This window comes from Pelecanus crispus, chromosome 3 (assembly GCF_030463565.1).
Source record: "Pelecanus crispus isolate bPelCri1 chromosome 3, bPelCri1.pri, whole genome shotgun sequence".
NCBI lineage: Eukaryota > Metazoa > Chordata > Aves > Pelecaniformes > Pelecanidae > Pelecanus > Pelecanus crispus.
The window spans coordinates 32,018,849-32,036,172 of record NC_134645.1 but is presented as its reverse complement, the minus strand read 5'-3'; the positions used below and the strand labels follow the sequence as shown (position 1 = coordinate 32,036,172).

The following is a 17,324-nucleotide window of genomic DNA, read 5'->3' as shown; positions in this document are numbered from 1 at the left end:
CCCGTGTGGAGTGAGGAGCAGGCCTGGATGATCCTCATGGGTCCCTTCCAGCTCAGGATACCCTCTGTCTCTTCGAGCCTGACCTGCACAGGTACTGTGCAGCTTTTTACTGCACAGCTTTTATCCTCCACCGCATTCGCCAGCAGCGAGTCTCATGCTTTCTTTACAGAGGGGAGGAAAGATTTATTTCCAGCCGCTTGTTTTAAATCTGCCCTTGGTGGGGCGCCCAGCCCTTGGGGGGGGGGGGGCGGTTCGAGCAGCCTTCCAGCACACCTCGGGGCCCTCCCTCGGTCGGCGTGAGGGGCTCCCGCGGCGCAGTCCTGCTGCGGCCGCCCCACACCGCCCCAGCAGCGCCTGAGGACGCGCTCCCCGCGGGCAGCCCGGGCCGGCGGGGGCACGGCCGGGGCGGGGCGGCCGAGGGGGCGCCGAGGGACCCCAACGGCCGCCCCCGCGGGGCCGCACGAGGCGGGGCGGGGCGCCCCGTCCGGTACGAACGGGGGCGGAAGTGTCGTCATAGGAAGGCTCACTCCCCTCCCTCAGTGGAGGAAGGACGGGTTGCAAGATGGCGGCGCCGGAGGAGCGGCTCCCGTCGGACGGGGAAGGCGGTGCCCTGGGCTCGGCGCGGCTCTCCCCGCCCCCGGTCTCGGAGTCTCCCGAGGCTCTGGCGCCCTTGGAGCCGCCGCCTCAGAGCAACACGCTCATGGGGCTGCCCATCGTGGCGATCGAGAGCATCCTCAGCTTCCTGTCCTACGATGAGACGAGCCAGCTCCGGCTGGTAGGGGCCGGGGAGGGGAGGCGGCGGGGCGGGCGAGCGAGGAGCCCTGCTGCGGCCGGGACCCGGGCCCGCCGGGGGAAGCCCGCCTGGCTGGCCGGGCGCCGCCGGCCCCGGGGCGGGAGCAGCGCAGGGAGGAGGTGGGGAGGGGAGGTGTCGGCGGCCCCGGCCGCCCCCCGCCGGGCTGCTGCTCTCGCCGGGGAAGGGGCGGGATGCGCTGGGCTGGGCTGGGGCTTTCTCCCTTCTCCCCCGCCGCCCCCTGTCCTCGGGTACGGGCATATAGGTGTGTGCCTCCATACACGCCTTCCTAAAGGTCTCTTACCATCTCTTACTTCTTTCATTCCGTTCGTCCTCTGTGCAAAATTACTGGGCTGCTGGAGGCTTATTTCTCCTAGTGACTGCTTTTCTTGGGGGGCTAGCCTGTTGTGTCTCATGTGTGTATTTATTTTTGCTTATAGAGCTTAAGCCTACAAGTGTAGGAGATGGTGAGCCTGCTGCTTCAAGGACCCTACCCTATCTAGAATTAAATGTGGGGCAAAAAAGCCCTTGTCTGCCTGAAAGGCTGCCTGCTTCTTCCAGTCATAGTAGTACATCTAATAAAAGATATTACCTCTACATCCAAACTTTATAATGCCAAAAAAAGCGCAGCTGTCAGTGAGGAGATCAGTGTATATCAATCTTTAGCTGCCTGCATAAGGAGCCAGATGTAAACTATGACATAATATGATAAGCTGCTATCTTACTGAATTTCTTATGAGGTTGTAAATGGAATAATAGTGAGGGAATTAATGCATAGCTTATGTAACACTCAGTAAACTTGCATGTACTTGTACTGTTTCTATTTTAAGAACTCTATTAGCCTCAACTGGATAATATTACAAGCATATTTCTGCAGAAAATTGGACTGCATGTGTCCTGGATCAGCAACCTGAAGTGTTGCATCCTGACTGTAACTTTAAACTGAAAGATCTTCAAACAGAAAATCTGTTCTTATTCATACTGCACTGAGTATACCAGTACCTAAATATTAATGGCATGCTGTGAGTCCATTAAAGACTTTTGCTTCTTCTGTGAGAGCAGGTAGTGGATTTGTGAAAAAGATGTAGTGCTGCTGTTTTGGATTGCAGCCTCTGCTTTTGAGTACTTACACTTTGAATGAAGGCAAGAGAAGTACATACGCTATTTGGGTATGCTTAGTGTTGCATGGTCTGTATTGCAACGCTAGACACAGCCCTTTGCTGCAACTTTCCTGTTGCATTTTATAAATGGTAGTACCCGTGGGAGCTATCACTAGTCAATAGAAGTTTTTTTCTTTCTGTAGAGCTAAGTTAATGTTGGTAAGCAATGCTTTGTCAGAAGTGAAGTTGGGAATAGGAAAGATGGTGGTGTAAGGATGAAACCAGCTGTTTAATTCTCAGTGCTGCTTAAGTAGTAAAATGTAACGCTGTTATGCTCTCTTACGTAGCAAGTTTCTTCTTCCAGAAGACCACCCCTTTCGGAACTTTCAGAAATATGCAAAACCAGACTGGATAAATATGAACTTTGACACACACATGGAACAATACTAGACATAAAATGAAGGAAACTATTCAGTTGGTCTTTCCCTATTTTTAATTTTTGTATCGGTGACAGCCAAGAAACTTAATCTCCATGAAATTCCTTACTGTTCCCTTAAGCACATCAGAAGGCATTATGGGCATTCATTTGAGAAGAAAGTACACTTGTCTCTGTTAACCAGCAGTAAGGTAAAGAATCAAAGCCCTTCTGGTTTGACCTAGTCAAAAGTGTAGCTCATAACCACATGAGCTTGATCAGCTAGGTCTTTCAGATGGCCTTTCAGAACTAAAGGTGTTCTTTTGGCAGCTCACTGAGAGGAAGAGACCGGATGTTTTACATAACTCCAGATACTGTTGACAGAGAATTAAGGTAGCCTTTAAAAATAACAACGACTAGGCATAAATTGATAATGAAACTTCATCACTTTGAGATTTTTAAAGGCTACAGGTAGCCTTGGGAAGCACTTGTATATTCCTTCCCTAAGATCTGTCTTGCACAAACAGTAAATTTTTCTTCTCTACGAGAACTGACTTGAGCTGCTTGTCAAAGATGAATGGTGTATCTTATAATGAGTAGTGTTCTGCTAAAGACACATTGCAGGACCACATTAACTGAATGACAGGGATTAAATTGCTTAGGTCTCATGCATATTAAAAATGTGCCCAAAAGCAGCCTCATTAACCCCTTAGAATGTGGCATTCCATGGGATAAAGCATCTTGAGGAAGGTGGGAGTATATGATCCAGGACATCAACCAACCTAAATGAAGTTTGATCATATATGTGTAGACACAAAATGTGGATTCCCTAAACTGATCACTTTGATGCATTCTCTGGATCCCAGCATTGAAAAGAGGATGTCCTAATATCTTTCTTCTTCTGGATCACCTTAGCTCACTGATCAGAGGAAAAAAAAATAAAAGGAGGAAAAAAAAAAAAAATCTTTGAGTTGAGCTGGTGTTGGATCTAGAGTGTGTACAAGACGACAGACTAAGGAGTTGGCTGGGTGGGAGGACATAGAACATTAGCAAGTTTTCAGATTAAATAGAGATAGGAATCTGTATTGTTTATATAGAGTATAATGAGGAGCATAATCTAAGGCTTAAGACTCATAAGTCCTTTTCTGTCGCCAAAGGACGAGGTAAAGAACATTTCCTGCTTATGTTATGATTGCCATCAGGCAAGGCAAGACCACGAGGCCCTCATTGTGCTAAGCAGCACTTGCTTTCCTGAGCATAATGCTTTCTGCTATTTCTGGTGTTACTGCATTTAAAAGCATAAATGAAGCACCTACTGGTTAAGCAGTGAAGTAGATCTAAAGTAATGGAGACTAAACAATAGGTATTCAGAATGCAGTTGTGTCTGAAATTCTGCCTCAGTGCAAATCTTGATTTCTTAAACTTTTGTTCAGATAAAGTGAATGAGAGGAAAAGCAGCAGCATTTTGCTTTCAGCCCTTTTGAATATTTACTTCATCTGCTTCCTCTGATATGTCATCATAAGAGAAACACAGAAAACCCAAAAGATCATTATGTCTGAAACTGTAATGTTCTGGACAAGCTGCAGCCTGGTGTGCATGCTGATATGGAAGCTGGTGTATCTTCTGGCTTTTGAAGGCTGCTTTTACTGTGATTTTTTGATGACTTAGAGCAGCTCTGGAATTTTTACCTGAGTGGGATAATAATGAAATTCTCCTCACTCACATGTCTGAGCTTAGAAATGCACTTCCATTCAGGCTATTGCTACAGCAAGCATGATTAAAAACAAACAATTGGTAACCTCCTTCCACGAACATTCTGAGGAGAAGGTTATCTTGGATTCTGACACACGTCAGAAGTGTCTTAGATTCTGCAGCAAACTTGTGCTTATTTTCAGCACAGCACAAATAAGGACTGATAGCCTTTGGACAGCACGGCTTTAATCTTCCCACAGTTTCAGCAAATCTGTATTTACAGGAACTTCTATTTTAAAGCTTCTTGCTGAAGTCATCAACATTTTGTCACTTACTTATACTTCACCCTAGAAAGGCATTATGAAACATGGTGTCTGTGTAGCCTCTAAGAAAAATAACATGTATTGAATCTAAATACTTTAGGATATTTTTGTCTATGTTTTCATATTGGTTATCTGTTAGTGAAGCTTGGAAGAAATAAGACCTGCTTGAGGAAAGGGAAGCTGGTAGTAGTCCTCGAGCAGATTGTGTCAGTTTAGTTTATTTACAAATGAAGTGGAAAATTAGTTCTTTCATAGAAGCTGTTATCACATATAAGTCAACATGCTAAGAAGCAGCCACATTTTCATTCATTCTGCTTTATACATGGACTTGGAACAACTTTCTAATGCTGGAATTTGAACACAGTGTCTGGTTGGACTTGACATTTGAGGAAACTTGTGGTCTTTCAGCTTTATGGCTAGAATAAGAAAATATTGACAAAAATTTGCAAATACAAATACGAGCAAATTGTAACTTTTTACTTTCTTATGGTCCATTGAATAGCTAGTATTAAACTGTCTTGGACTAATATGAACACGTAAAAGTGTAATAATGCTACTTTGCATATGACTGCTGACCATGCAGTCTAAAAGATGTGTATTGTTACTATAAATTCAGGTGCCATATGGTTTAAATGGTGACAGCAGGAGCCAGCTGAGAATTAAGAGGTGGCTGGTAAAATAAGTCACAGGCAAACACTTTTGCTTTCTGGTGGTACCCATTATCTATTCGGTGTTTGAGTTCTAGACGGATTATTGGCACAAATATGGGTAATGTCCAGAAATTGGAGCCAGTAATTCTTCATGCCGTGTAGTGTAAGCAAACGAGTAAGAGTAAAAAAAAATCCAGTGTTTAAGAAATCTAGTGTTACCCATTGTGATCTACTTTCTCGGATGTGGCAGGGCTTCAGCACACTGAAAGGTCCTTGCTGCCACCAGATGTCAGCATACACATGGTTAAAATCGCTCTTTCTGTGCTTCCTCTGAATTTGCAGCTAATAATGTATCTAGGATTGTTTCTCTTGTGCTGAATAATTGCATGGCTAACAAAGCCCTTGTGCAGGTACTAGTTCCTAGTTCAGGGGTCCGGTAGCATTAGAACTACAAGCAAGCTGTTAAGTCTTGTACTCAAAAATAGTATCATAGCTAGGCATCGCTAATGCAGCTAGTGTCTTAGAAGAAATGTGACAATTTCCTACTTCCGGTAGTTGAAGGGCCAGCATTATTTTTTTATACCCTAGAAATGATTTAGCTGATTCTGGTGAATGTGGGGGAGAAGTGTACTGAGAGTGTACCTCTGTAGTTAGCCTGTCTGATCATTCTCCTTTGACTGTTAACGAGGAAGATCTAATACAAAGGAGCACAGACAGATGACAGCAATTGCTTAATGGTCTGTTAATACAGATTTGTTTGAAAATGGTCAGTTCTTCCTCACAGAGCTTAAACTAGCTGTGACAAGAAGAGGACTCACAGAAAGTAGAACTTCTTTTAGTCCCTTTCATATAAACAGAAAATAATTGCAGGCTTTTCTAGGAGAAGTGAGAATCTTCTTCCTCAAGGTATAAATTTACACAGACTTCAAAGTTATGAAATGAGTAGTGTTTGGAGGGAAGGAGTGTGTATTTATAAAAAAAAAAAAAAAAGCAAAGCTAATCCATTGGAAGGTGGGGTCACAGTGGGAGTTGTGCACTTTAGTACAAAAAAATAACAATTTCAAAGGACAGTTGATTCACTAAGCTCTTGCGTCTTCAGAACTGAATTGCAACTGCTTTAAACTTTTGTACGAGTTGGCTTTGTCTTGTAACTGGTTACTTTGTGAAGGTTTAAATTTAGCAGTTTATTATGTCTTCTGCAGCTATTAATATCCTTTCCCCCTAAATCTGTGGAAAAAAATGAGGCTATTGGTGTGCAACATTGCAAACAGAGAAATCTGTTAAACAGAAGAAAAGGCTTTTTTTTTTTAATATGAAAAGGAATCTTGCTTCACATGCATTGTATTGCATAAGTTTTTTAATTTAATTTTGGCTCTCTTCAAAAACATAAGCCTTAAATGCTGAAGGAAAACCATCATGATTTCTTGTTTTTAAAGGCTTCTTTTTGAGACTACAAAATATTAACTTGATCTACCAGAATCACTCTGGAGACCAAGTTAAAAGCTAGGCACAGGCATTTGCAACTTCCATTAAAATTAGAGGAAATTTTATCTGCTTATATATGGGTGGAATTCAGCCTACTATCTCTTGTTAGGCAATATCAGGAGATTAATTTGTGAACTGTGTGGAACATAGCTGCTGCTTTTTGGAGTATCGTGATCATTGTTGGAGATGGTGATGCCTTAAGCTCAAGTGCAGTTTCTGCTTCTTGAAATGGAGCAAAAACCAGTAAGAGAATCTTTTACTACCTAGCAAGTATGGATAATTGTAAAAGTGACTTGTGGCATTAACTGAGCCTTAAGTTTTTCTTTTTACTTAAATACAGGTTTGTAAGCGAATGGACTTGGTTTGCCAGCGAATGTTAAATCAGGGATTTCTGAAAGTGGAAAGATACCACAACTTGTGTCAAAAGCAAGTTAAAGCTCAGCTTCCAAGGTACGTACCAGTTAAAACGAGTTAAACTTCAGTGTGCTAGATTCTTTCAAGCAGAATATTGAAAAGGAATTTTTTGCTAGCTAATTCAATTTATGTATCTTGAAAACTTGAATTGCATTTGTTTTAATTTCATTTTTTTCCAAAAACACCTTGAACCTAAGATCTAATTACAAAATAACGGTGTGGATGAATGTAAGTTGTTGTATACTAGGAACTGGAATATTGGAAAGTGTCTCTGGTATTTTAAACAGAGAAGAGTGGGTCCTGTATTATTCCACTCTTCTGGCAAATTAAGCAAGGACTCCTAGGAATGAATAAATGCCATTCCTTTTCAAGACTGACTGCCTTCACTGATTATCTATGACTCTGCTTAAAAAAGGGGAAGGTTTTTCAGTGCCAAGTATTAAACCGGGGAAAGGCAGGGCAGTTTGACATGTGAGCATTACTGGGCACTAATGTCTCACTAAAGCAATGGTTTTTTCTCCTCTTTCCAGTGATTAAGTGCAGCTGCTGCAGTGTCCTGTCAGATTTCCCAGTCAGAGTTAAGAAACCAAATGCTACTTAGTGTAGAGATCCTTTGTCAAAAGAGCTTATATCTCAACCTAAACTTCGTAGCAAGCACTAATAGTATATTAAATTTATGTCAATTGCATCGAAGTACTTAGTACTGTAGGAATACGGGGGGATAAAAATATTCACACTGACTCAGTGTCTACTGCTAGCTGGTACCGAAAGCTTGTTCTTAAATAGTCCTAAATGACATACAGAGTTTATGGATCACATAAGATGTAGTAATTATTTAGAGAATATTTTAAGAAAATGTAGTATGCTATTACTCGCTGGTTCTCAATCTGTATCAATTTTTTTTCCATAAAGATAGAACTAATGTTAGTGGTTAAATTTTCAAACCACAGAGGGTTTTAAGGGTGAAATTAACTTGAGCGATTGTTACAGTTTCGTTTTGTTGACTGTTAAATCAGTGTCACTTAATGGCTTGTCTTCTAGACGGGAGTCAGAAAGAAGAAACCATTCATTAGCTCGTCATGCAGACATCCTTGCTGCTGTAGAAACAAGACTCTCTCTGTTAAATATGACTTTCATGAAGTATGTGGATTCCAATCTCTGTTGCTTCATACCTGGAAAGGTAAAATGTAGACTATGTTATGTGAATGTATATCTGTGTTTAAAAACATGATTGTGTAACTTAACCTGGGACAGCTGGGACAAATTTATATAATATGTGTGTGTGTATATATACTGAAAGTATGTTTCAAATACTTGCAAACAAACACACAAGCCAATGTTCTGCTGTAACAGGCAGTCTGAAATGAATGAACCAGAATATATCTAAATATTAATCACTTTAAACTTGATTTCTATTTTCCCTTAGATTCTCTCTTAATTCTTATGTTTGACTTGGGGCATGTACATCCTATACAACCTTTTACAAGAAACACATGATATGTAGGGTTTAGTTCTGAAATTTAATTGTACAAAATAGCTGGAGGCCAGGTCATCAGAAGTTGTAGTAATTTAGACTACGTATAACACTAAGCACTCAGTCAATCAGGAAGATTTTAGGCACCTTTCTTAAGGGCTTGAGTACTTCAGATTAGTTGAATTAAGATACTTAGTATGTGGGAACACTGTTCAGTGGATGGGGTATTTTTGTACAGTAGGTGGAATTAGTTTTAAATGTAGGTAAAGTGTGTTAAATATTAATACTACTGAACAATTGTGATGTTTCAGAATACTATCCCAACATAAAATATAAATTATGCAAGCGAGGTGTACATTGGAGACGCCACTGTTCATAAGCTCTGAAAACAGAAGTGCACAGGGGAATTGACAAAATCATGATATGAGGAAGACTGGTGCAGCTCAGGGTTGAAACAGGATCTGTGAATGTTAGCCTAATGCTCTATGCATCGATCTTTCCATGTGAGGTTTGGATATGTTGGTATTAATTTTTTATGGATAGTTTACTGAATTGCACTGGGATGAACGGAAAAGTTAGCTGTTGGATTCAGGTGAAGCATGGCAGGCATTTTTACATTCAGTACAGTAGGATAGGCTGTCGACATGAAATGTATTTTTGTCTTGAAGAGGTAACTTGATTTCTGTACGCTCCTGTTGACTTGATATTTAATTTTAAATTAAATCATTATAGTTTAATATATTTATGCTTATTTGACTTTGTATTTTTATATATACCATGTATTTTAAAAAATGTAAGATAATACTAAGTCAAATAAACTTAAGTCCTTGATACTCACATAGTAAATGGAATACTTAAAAGAAATACTGCCTTACTTTTTTGAAGAGTAGATGGAAAGACAATACTCAATTTAGACCGGGGGTCTGCAGGAGTTGGGCAAGTGAACTTGCCTTGCCGGCCATTTTCCTTGTGGGCACTGAGTCATAAGGACCTTGTTTGTATTCTGATATCACAGCTAAAAAGTTTGGGGTTTTTTTTTAGATTATTTACTTAGTCTGTGAGCTTGCTAGTGCTGCTGCTTTCTCAGCATAGTTACCAATTCACCAGAAAATCCCATTTTGGTCAAACAGATTCAAGGCTTAGTGTTCACTTAGAGTCTGTGGTTTCCCCCCGACCTGCCCTGCTCCCCTCAGGAAATTTCATTTGAATGAAGCTGCCACAGAATTGTCAGGAAGTGAATTTGTGTTAGAATATGGGAGTCCTGATTTGAGGTTTGCCATACTGTGTGAGGGCTCCTGGTGATAGCAGAGCGCTGCTGCAAGATTTTATATTGAGGATGGCAGGAGCATGCTTTGAGGATGTTGTTGTGAACAGGATATAACGTGGGTAAATTTAGAGAAGTCTTTTGTAAGCTTGTTGTGTGATGAGATGCTTTAGTCTTGTCTAGCTTTTGCAACGTTTTAGCTAAGCTTCTTTATTAAAACCAAAATGCCACTGTATTGTGTTACCTATGATTCTAAGTCCGTAAGATCTGTGTTCTTCAGGAGACTCTTCAACCATTATTAATCCTGTGCACAATACCTGTGTCAGTAGTTTTGGTAATAAGAGACCAGCGCTCCTATCTTGACCTGTCCCAGACTATAATTCGTAGATTAGCAAGACACCTTTCATCTCTGTGTATCTCCCCTAACCAAAGGGCTCGTTTGTCAAACCTGTTGAGAGGGTGCTTATGTTCTCTGCAGTAGTGGATTGATGTTTTATAAATTAATGTATTTTGGACTTAATCTGAATTTGCAGTATTTCGGGTGTATGCAAGTGGACTCAAGTAAATATTTACAGCTTTTCAGACTGATGTAAATCTTGCTGTTCCATTCTTGTGTTTTGTATGCCTCACAACTGGCTGGGGAAGTGACTGTTCTGCAGTGTGGCTTAAGAGTATCTTGCTTCAGGTTCTCCAAAACCAAATTACTGTGCTCTGCTGAGTATAGATTATATAACTTAGAAGTCAAGTATGGATGTAGTAAACCAGAATTTCACACAATGAGTGTTATTTCATGAGTTTGAAGAGAGTTGTTGTGATAGATGAAGTGAATAGCTTCTCTGATATATCATGAACAGCACTTCATTTCAAAAAGCTGATCTAGAACGAAAGCACACAGTGGTATGCAACAGTTACATAATAAAAGCCCCTGAATATGCCAGCACTTCTAGAATAATCTGAAATAATCTTGCCTTTATCAGAAAATCCTAATTCTTCTTAAATGTTTTAGGTAATAGATGAAATTTATCGTGTGCTAAGGTATGTAAACTCTACAAGAGCTCCTCAGAGAGCTCATGAAGTTCTTCAAGAACTAAGGGACATTTCCTCCATGGCTATGGAATATTTTGATGAGAAGATTGTTCCAATACTGAAAAGAAAGATGCCTGGGTCAGATGTATCGGGACGTCTGATAGGAACTGCCCCAGGTATTAATTCCAACGTATAGTTAAGTTTTATTTAGTTTTTCTGTAAAAATTCACAGCACGGTATCTTTTTAAAGCTCCCTCCTTTAAATGCGAGCTTTATTACATAAATATTGATGATACTTGTTTCTTAAGAATGCTAACTGAAATTCATTTGCTTTGAAATTTAAGGAGCCTTTGTACTACCAGAAGAACAGTCACTTGAATGTATGATAGAATTATGCATAGTGTGTATTCATTAAACAAACGCTTTTGTGCCACCAATGAATGAGACTTTATCATTGCACTTGCTTGAAATTTGGCACATGAGATGACAACCCCATGCCTTTTATTTTTAGGATGATCAGCAAATGAATTAGCCTAAGCAGTTATAGTGCACAGAGAGCTAGAACATACTTTATGTGCTTTTTTCACTTTCCTGGGGCACTAATGTATACACTAACAAGCAAAATACTTATGGGTAATAGTGAAAAGACAATTAAAATAACAGTCTATAAATAAACAATTCAACTGGTCCTTTGTATAATCTGTCAGACTTCCTAGAACTCTTGTGAACCAAAATACAAGGTAGTTGCCTCATAAAATGGCCAAAAGCAAAAGGTTAGTAGAACTGTGGTGTTTTCCCTGCGCTGAACATCTTCACACTTCTTGGGAACTGTGAAATTAAGTCTCTGAAAGGATAACTTAATTGGGAAAAAAAACCAAAAACAAACATCATGAGCAAAAATGGTACGCCTAACTGTAGGAGCTGCTTGTTGTTTCTAGTATGTCCTGTCCATCCTTTTAGCCATAAGATTGTATACCACCTCTTAATTATATCCTGTTAATTATACCTCAATTCCATTTAGGCTTTCAGTTGAGGAAATACTGCCCAAAACCACAGTTGATGTCAATTGGCTTTTCAAGGCCAAGGCTTTATGTGGCATAAAAGTGCCCATCTTGTGTTGAGGGAGGAGTGTAACCTATCTAATGGCAACCCTTTAGTGTCACATAACTGTAGCTATGCTGGCATCTTAAAGGAAGAAAAAGAGGAAGAGGAGGATGACTGTTCTAGGCTGGTCCAGACTGTTCTGTCTTTGTAGTGCTTAAAAGTTGCATCTCACTTGCACAGCATTGCTAGAAGAGTAAAATGATAGAAAAAGTGAAAGAAATTACACAGTAGCTGTTAGTCTCCTTGATTTGCAGGAACTTTATTAAAATCAACATTCCCAAGCTCAGATTCCAGTATGGTTTTAGTACTTAGGAAGAGTGATTCTAAAGAAGCATGGAAAATAAATTCCTTTCTTCTAAAAAGTAAGTTAAACTGAAATATCTTGTTAAGCCCCAAACCACAAACTTTTAGAACTTTAGCTGTCTACAACTAAGACAGCAGAATTGTACTGCTCTATTGAAATATATTTATTTAATGTAACTATTCTGTAATAAGTAATTTATAGACACGTTGTGGGTTTTTGACTTAACATCTGTGACACTAAGTCTAGATGACAACATAATATCTCTAGGTAACTTTTGATCCGGCAAAAGGAGGGGGGCTTACATACAGAAAACGAACGATGAGCTGTTTCCCAGACTACTGAAAATCTTAAGTACTTTAAATTAAACTAGTTGTGCTCTGAGATACCATGTGCTCTTCTTAGACGTTTAAATGACTGTAGATCTGTTTACATGTTCACATAACTTGCAGCCAGTATTCAGATTCAAGTTTGGGGAGCAGGGATAAGCAAAATATGAAAACTGCGATGCAATTTCTGCCTTTGTCTTAAAGTTGTAGAGGATTAATCACAGTTCTCTCTGAAGTTCCAGGGCCTTCTGCAGCACTGACAACAATGCAGCTGTTCTCCAAGCAGAACCCTTCAAGACAGGAAGTCACCAAACTCCAGCAGCAAGTAAAAGCGAATGGCACAGGCTTGACAGCGCTAAAGCGGGAAATCTCAGAGCTTCGCATCAAAGTGCAAGAACAACAGAAACAACTCCAAGATCAAGATCAGAAACTGCTAGAGCAAACCCAAATCATAGGTGAACAGAACGCCCGATTGGCTGAGCTTGAACGCAAGCTGCGAGAGGTGATGGAGAGCACAGTAGGAAATTCTTCGGGTTCTGGCTCAAATGAACAATCTCCTAGAAAACGGAGGAAGGCGGTTGAATCCCCAGACTGTCCTAGGAAATCTAAACGCCTTCGAAACAGAAAATAAATTGGCAGTAAATGATACCTTCAGGAGGATACACTGCTTTAGTAGCCCAAGCAGGTCCGCTTGTTTGGATACTGTGACTAGCTTCATGGTGTCACTTAGGCTGCTGGCTCTTCAAAACACCACTTAGACTTGAACAGTAATTTTCTTTCATTGAGACTTTTCCCCTGCTTTCTGTATGGGTGGGCCTAATGCACAGAATCTTTAAGATTTGCAATAGATACATACTAACCAGACCTGCTCTGTTATGTTTTGAAGGGTTAATCTTTTTTCTGTGCAGATGTGTTTAAAGTAAACTTATTTGTGTTTATGCATATGTTCACATAACATCTTAAATAAATTGTCTTAACTGACTAAAAAGTTAAGCATAAAAACAGATGTCCTGTTCACTTGAAGGAAAGATCCACTTTTAAAATCTTGTTTTAGAGAACTTGACCTTTTTGGTTACAAGTGACCTTGTCTGGAATGTCTGAAAAGTAGTTAATACTTTTTGGGGATCTCTGTAATGAGTAAAACTGACTTCTTAAGCTACAGTATTGGCTATATATTTTTGTAAACTTATTGAGGAAGGGCCTTCTATCCAGTCTTCACATGCACACACCCTGGTTCTAGGTCTTGGGAGCCATATCCTACGTTTGCATGGATAGATGCATGTACAGCTTAGTCAGCCTGCTAAAAGCACTTGCCTGAAATTGTTCCTAACTCTGGGAGAGAGTACAGAGACCTACAAAGCAATGTCTTTCTTCCTCAGCCATAATTAGCATCTGCTTTCAGCACAACTGCTTTCTTACACTGAGGTGGTCTTATGAAGCTAGTTGCAGGAGAGTTTGAACCCAAGCTATCCACCACTTTCACTGCCTGTAAATTGCAGGTGTTGTTAGCCAAAGCTGGAGAATTGAGAAGCTGCCTATGCATCACCTGATTCATAGGCCAACATCTAGTAAGTATCAGACAAATTGTCCCTACAATAACCAAGCTCAGGGGGACACCATTTGAATGAAATGCTGTATTATGGAAAAACTTAAACTATTTTGTGTGTATGTGTTGAGGGTGGGGTGGGTGGGATGGAGATTTCTCTGTAACACTGATGACAATATTCTAAGCTTTCCTTATCCTAAAAGATAAATCACTTCAGACAAAGCTTTAATTTCTTTTGCACTTCTGTTTTGAGCTTGTAACTGGAAAAGCATGTCTTGCACTGTTCAGTCTCTCTGGTCACTTTAACAACCTCAGAGTTGTGTATGGTGATTTTTTTTTTTTCCTCCCCACATCTGTATATTTTTGGAACCTTATACAAATACCATTGTCCTTGGTTTTGTTTTAATGTACTAAACTATGTAGCTTTATCATTTGACTTATGTTTCCTTTTTTTAATCAGCTGCTGCTTTGGGTTTAGGTGGTACTGAATTCAACTTGGTATGGCACTGAAAATGCAAATGCTGCGTTTGTAGCTGTTCAAAATCTTGATATTATTACCATGGGTTAAAGGGCAAGTTACTTTACGTTTTGTATGGCTGTCAGCATAACATAGTGGTTGTATTTAAATCAAACAAATCAGAAATTGTCTGGTCAAATGTCATATAATTGTGGAAAACCTGACATTTTTTCCTGAAACTTCAGCTACAATTTTTACTTCTAAAACATATTAGCTCATATCAGAAGTAACATTGCAAATGCCTAATTTGTGGCAGACATTTGATTTTCAAATAAACCTGTTGGGTAGTTTTGAGTATTTTAAAAAAAGGCATGTTTCTTAAGAAAAGCATCAAAGCAGTGATAAAAGGTTATCTGGGTGAAAGGTTAAACTGTGAAAGGAGCATTTGCTATTACTGGTCTTTCATGGCTCAGAATTTTTTTACTGTTAACGATGTCTTTAAGACAGATACGTCTTAAATACTGGCATATACTTTCTTTTAAAAATAATTTTGAATGAGAGGGTCAGCATGATAGTTATAATTACTGTGTATCATTTGATACAAATTCATTTAATGGTCATTCATTAATGGTCTAATTACCAGATATTTGTGGTTAAACACTTATAAACAAGTATAAACCTGTGAACTGCATTTACTGAAAAGGTTTATTCATACATCCCTTAATATCTTCACTTTAGTTTCTTTATTCATTTCTAGAAGACGCAGACAATTTCTCCACCCTTCACAATATACAAATAGTTTCAGGTTATTTGAGAGTACCATTTATTTTATATGTCTGTGAACCTCTAGGTGTGCATAAACTGAGCTGGAAAGAACAACAACGGCCTATTGTTACATGAAACATTCTCCGTGAACGGTGCCAACTTGGAACCTTCAACTCAAGGAAGTATCACGTGCTGCAAGTTTGCAGGTGCATCCGGATCCTCTGCATGAACGAGGCCTACCAAACTTAAGGGGCAGAGGGGATGGTTACAAGCAAGCTCTGAGAAATGCCACAAAAAATGTACGCCACTACTTTGTTTTCACTTCCTGGGGAAGGGAGGGAGACACCAGGCTGGAATATACACCAGTGATATATGTAGAAGGGGCGGGGGGGAACAAACCAGAATAAAACAACAGTTTAGAGAAAATAGCTGGAACGTTAACTTCTGACACCATATTGTCCCTTATTAAACAAAAAAAGGATGCATTTTGCAATATATGAACAAGCTGATAAATAGCCTAAAGTAAAACTAAATCACTTTTGACTATACATTTCTATTCAAGTTTACATGATTTAGTGTATCAACCTCAAAGTATGTTAGTAGCGATCGGTGAATCTAGTGAACATGGTGAAAGTGGTATCAGAAGATACCACAATAGTACTTTGAGCAAAAAGCTGTTTGCAACCAGGTCTTGCTCCCCAAATTGAACAACTTGGATGCAAATGCAGTATGCAAGCACCTTCTAAACAAGGGCTCATGGATGTAATAGGTGGAAGCCCTGAAGGAAGAAAGACTACCTGCTTAACAAGATAAATTTCTCAGATTAAAGAACAGATAGAAACAAATCATAGAATCATAGAATGCTTTGGGTTGGAAGGGACCTTTAGAGGTCATCTAGCCCAACCCCCCTGCAGTGAGCAGGGACAAATGTTAACTTCTTCAATCTCTGATGGTCTCTCAGCATAGCACATTAAATTAACCACAGTAGTTCATTACTGTTACAAGGATGCCTTCACATTAATTTCTTAACGTAAAAGGAAGACCATATTGAACGGAAACTTAGTTGCTCTTACTGAGATCTTCTGTTAATTGTGGGAAGCCCTAAGATTGCCTAAGGAGTTTTCAACATCAAGGGCCTCTTGCAAATAGGATGAGATAGGATGTAGTTAAATGTGTCTTCAGACAGGACAGGACTACCCAATTTCTTGATGTTCCTGATGGTTTTAAGAAGGTAACTGGCAAATTACAGTGACATTATTATTTCACTCTTCAGTAAATTCAGTTTGGATTATATTATAGTAGTCATTAGTTGTGAACTGTTCTGATACTTTCCAATTCCATTCCTGTACTACTTTGCACCATACCTGGACCAGCTCACTTGTCCATGTGCTGCTCTCTGCTCTCACAGTTGTGCTTACTGGATCTCACCTTCCTGGGCGGACGGGGATGTGCTGCCAACTTTGGTTTACATGTAACTGAACACTCTAGGATTTTTGTTCTAGCCTTGTGCCAGCTGAAGATGCGTAGATATTGGATCTGTCTTCTGAAGGGAAAATGTCAGATACAAAAACTGTTAGCTTGCCAAAGACCTAATATATCTGGATTTGTTATATGGGCTGCTTAAACCAGAAAGACTCAGTGATTAAATAGGAAAAACACTGCACCCCAGAGCACTTGGGCAATTAAATTTTCCAAAACTTTCCTATGTAATATATTTCTTAGTTGTTTAAGCCTTGTTTGGCTGCTATGGAATGTTTAGTTTATAAATCTGGGATCTTCTATTTAATTACCCTGCTGAAACTTTTGACCACTTACAAACCCATATATATTTTCAGTGCTGTAAACCTGCCTCTGTGTACTGAACTCCTGATACTGTGTCTCTCCTCCAATGCTCCTGTAGACGGCTGGAACCTCTCCTATCAGCAGACGCGGCCGTTCTTTTGGCAGGATCCTTCCCATGGATGAGAAGGTCTTTAGCACAGTGATGGATAGCAGTGCAAACATTTGAACTACAACAAGAAGGGAACGTTTGCAGAAACATTATGTACAGTGTTTGGAGTGCAGCTGAGTGAAACACTTGCGATCCTGGCAATTTTGCAGTCAGCTTCTGCACTGGCAACTGAAAAGCACTTCCTGATTTATTGTGAAGCAGTCACTGAGCAAAAAGTAAAACTGAACATCCCTTGCA

General features: G+C 39.9%; 1 protein-coding gene across 1 annotated transcript; it reads left to right on the top strand.

Moving 5' to 3' along the window:
* The first annotated feature begins 562 nt into the window (after positions 1-562).
* FBXO28 (F-box protein 28) lies at positions 563-14,009 on the top strand. Its single transcript, XM_075707564.1, has 5 exons — positions 563-775; positions 6,797-6,906; positions 7,912-8,050; positions 10,615-10,810; positions 12,605-14,009. Exons 1-5 carry the CDS (start codon positions 563-565, stop codon positions 12,997-12,999), a joined length of 1,053 nt encoding a protein of 350 aa, XP_075563679.1. The 3' UTR covers positions 13,000-14,009.
* Positions 14,010-17,324: the final 3,315 nt, after the last annotated feature.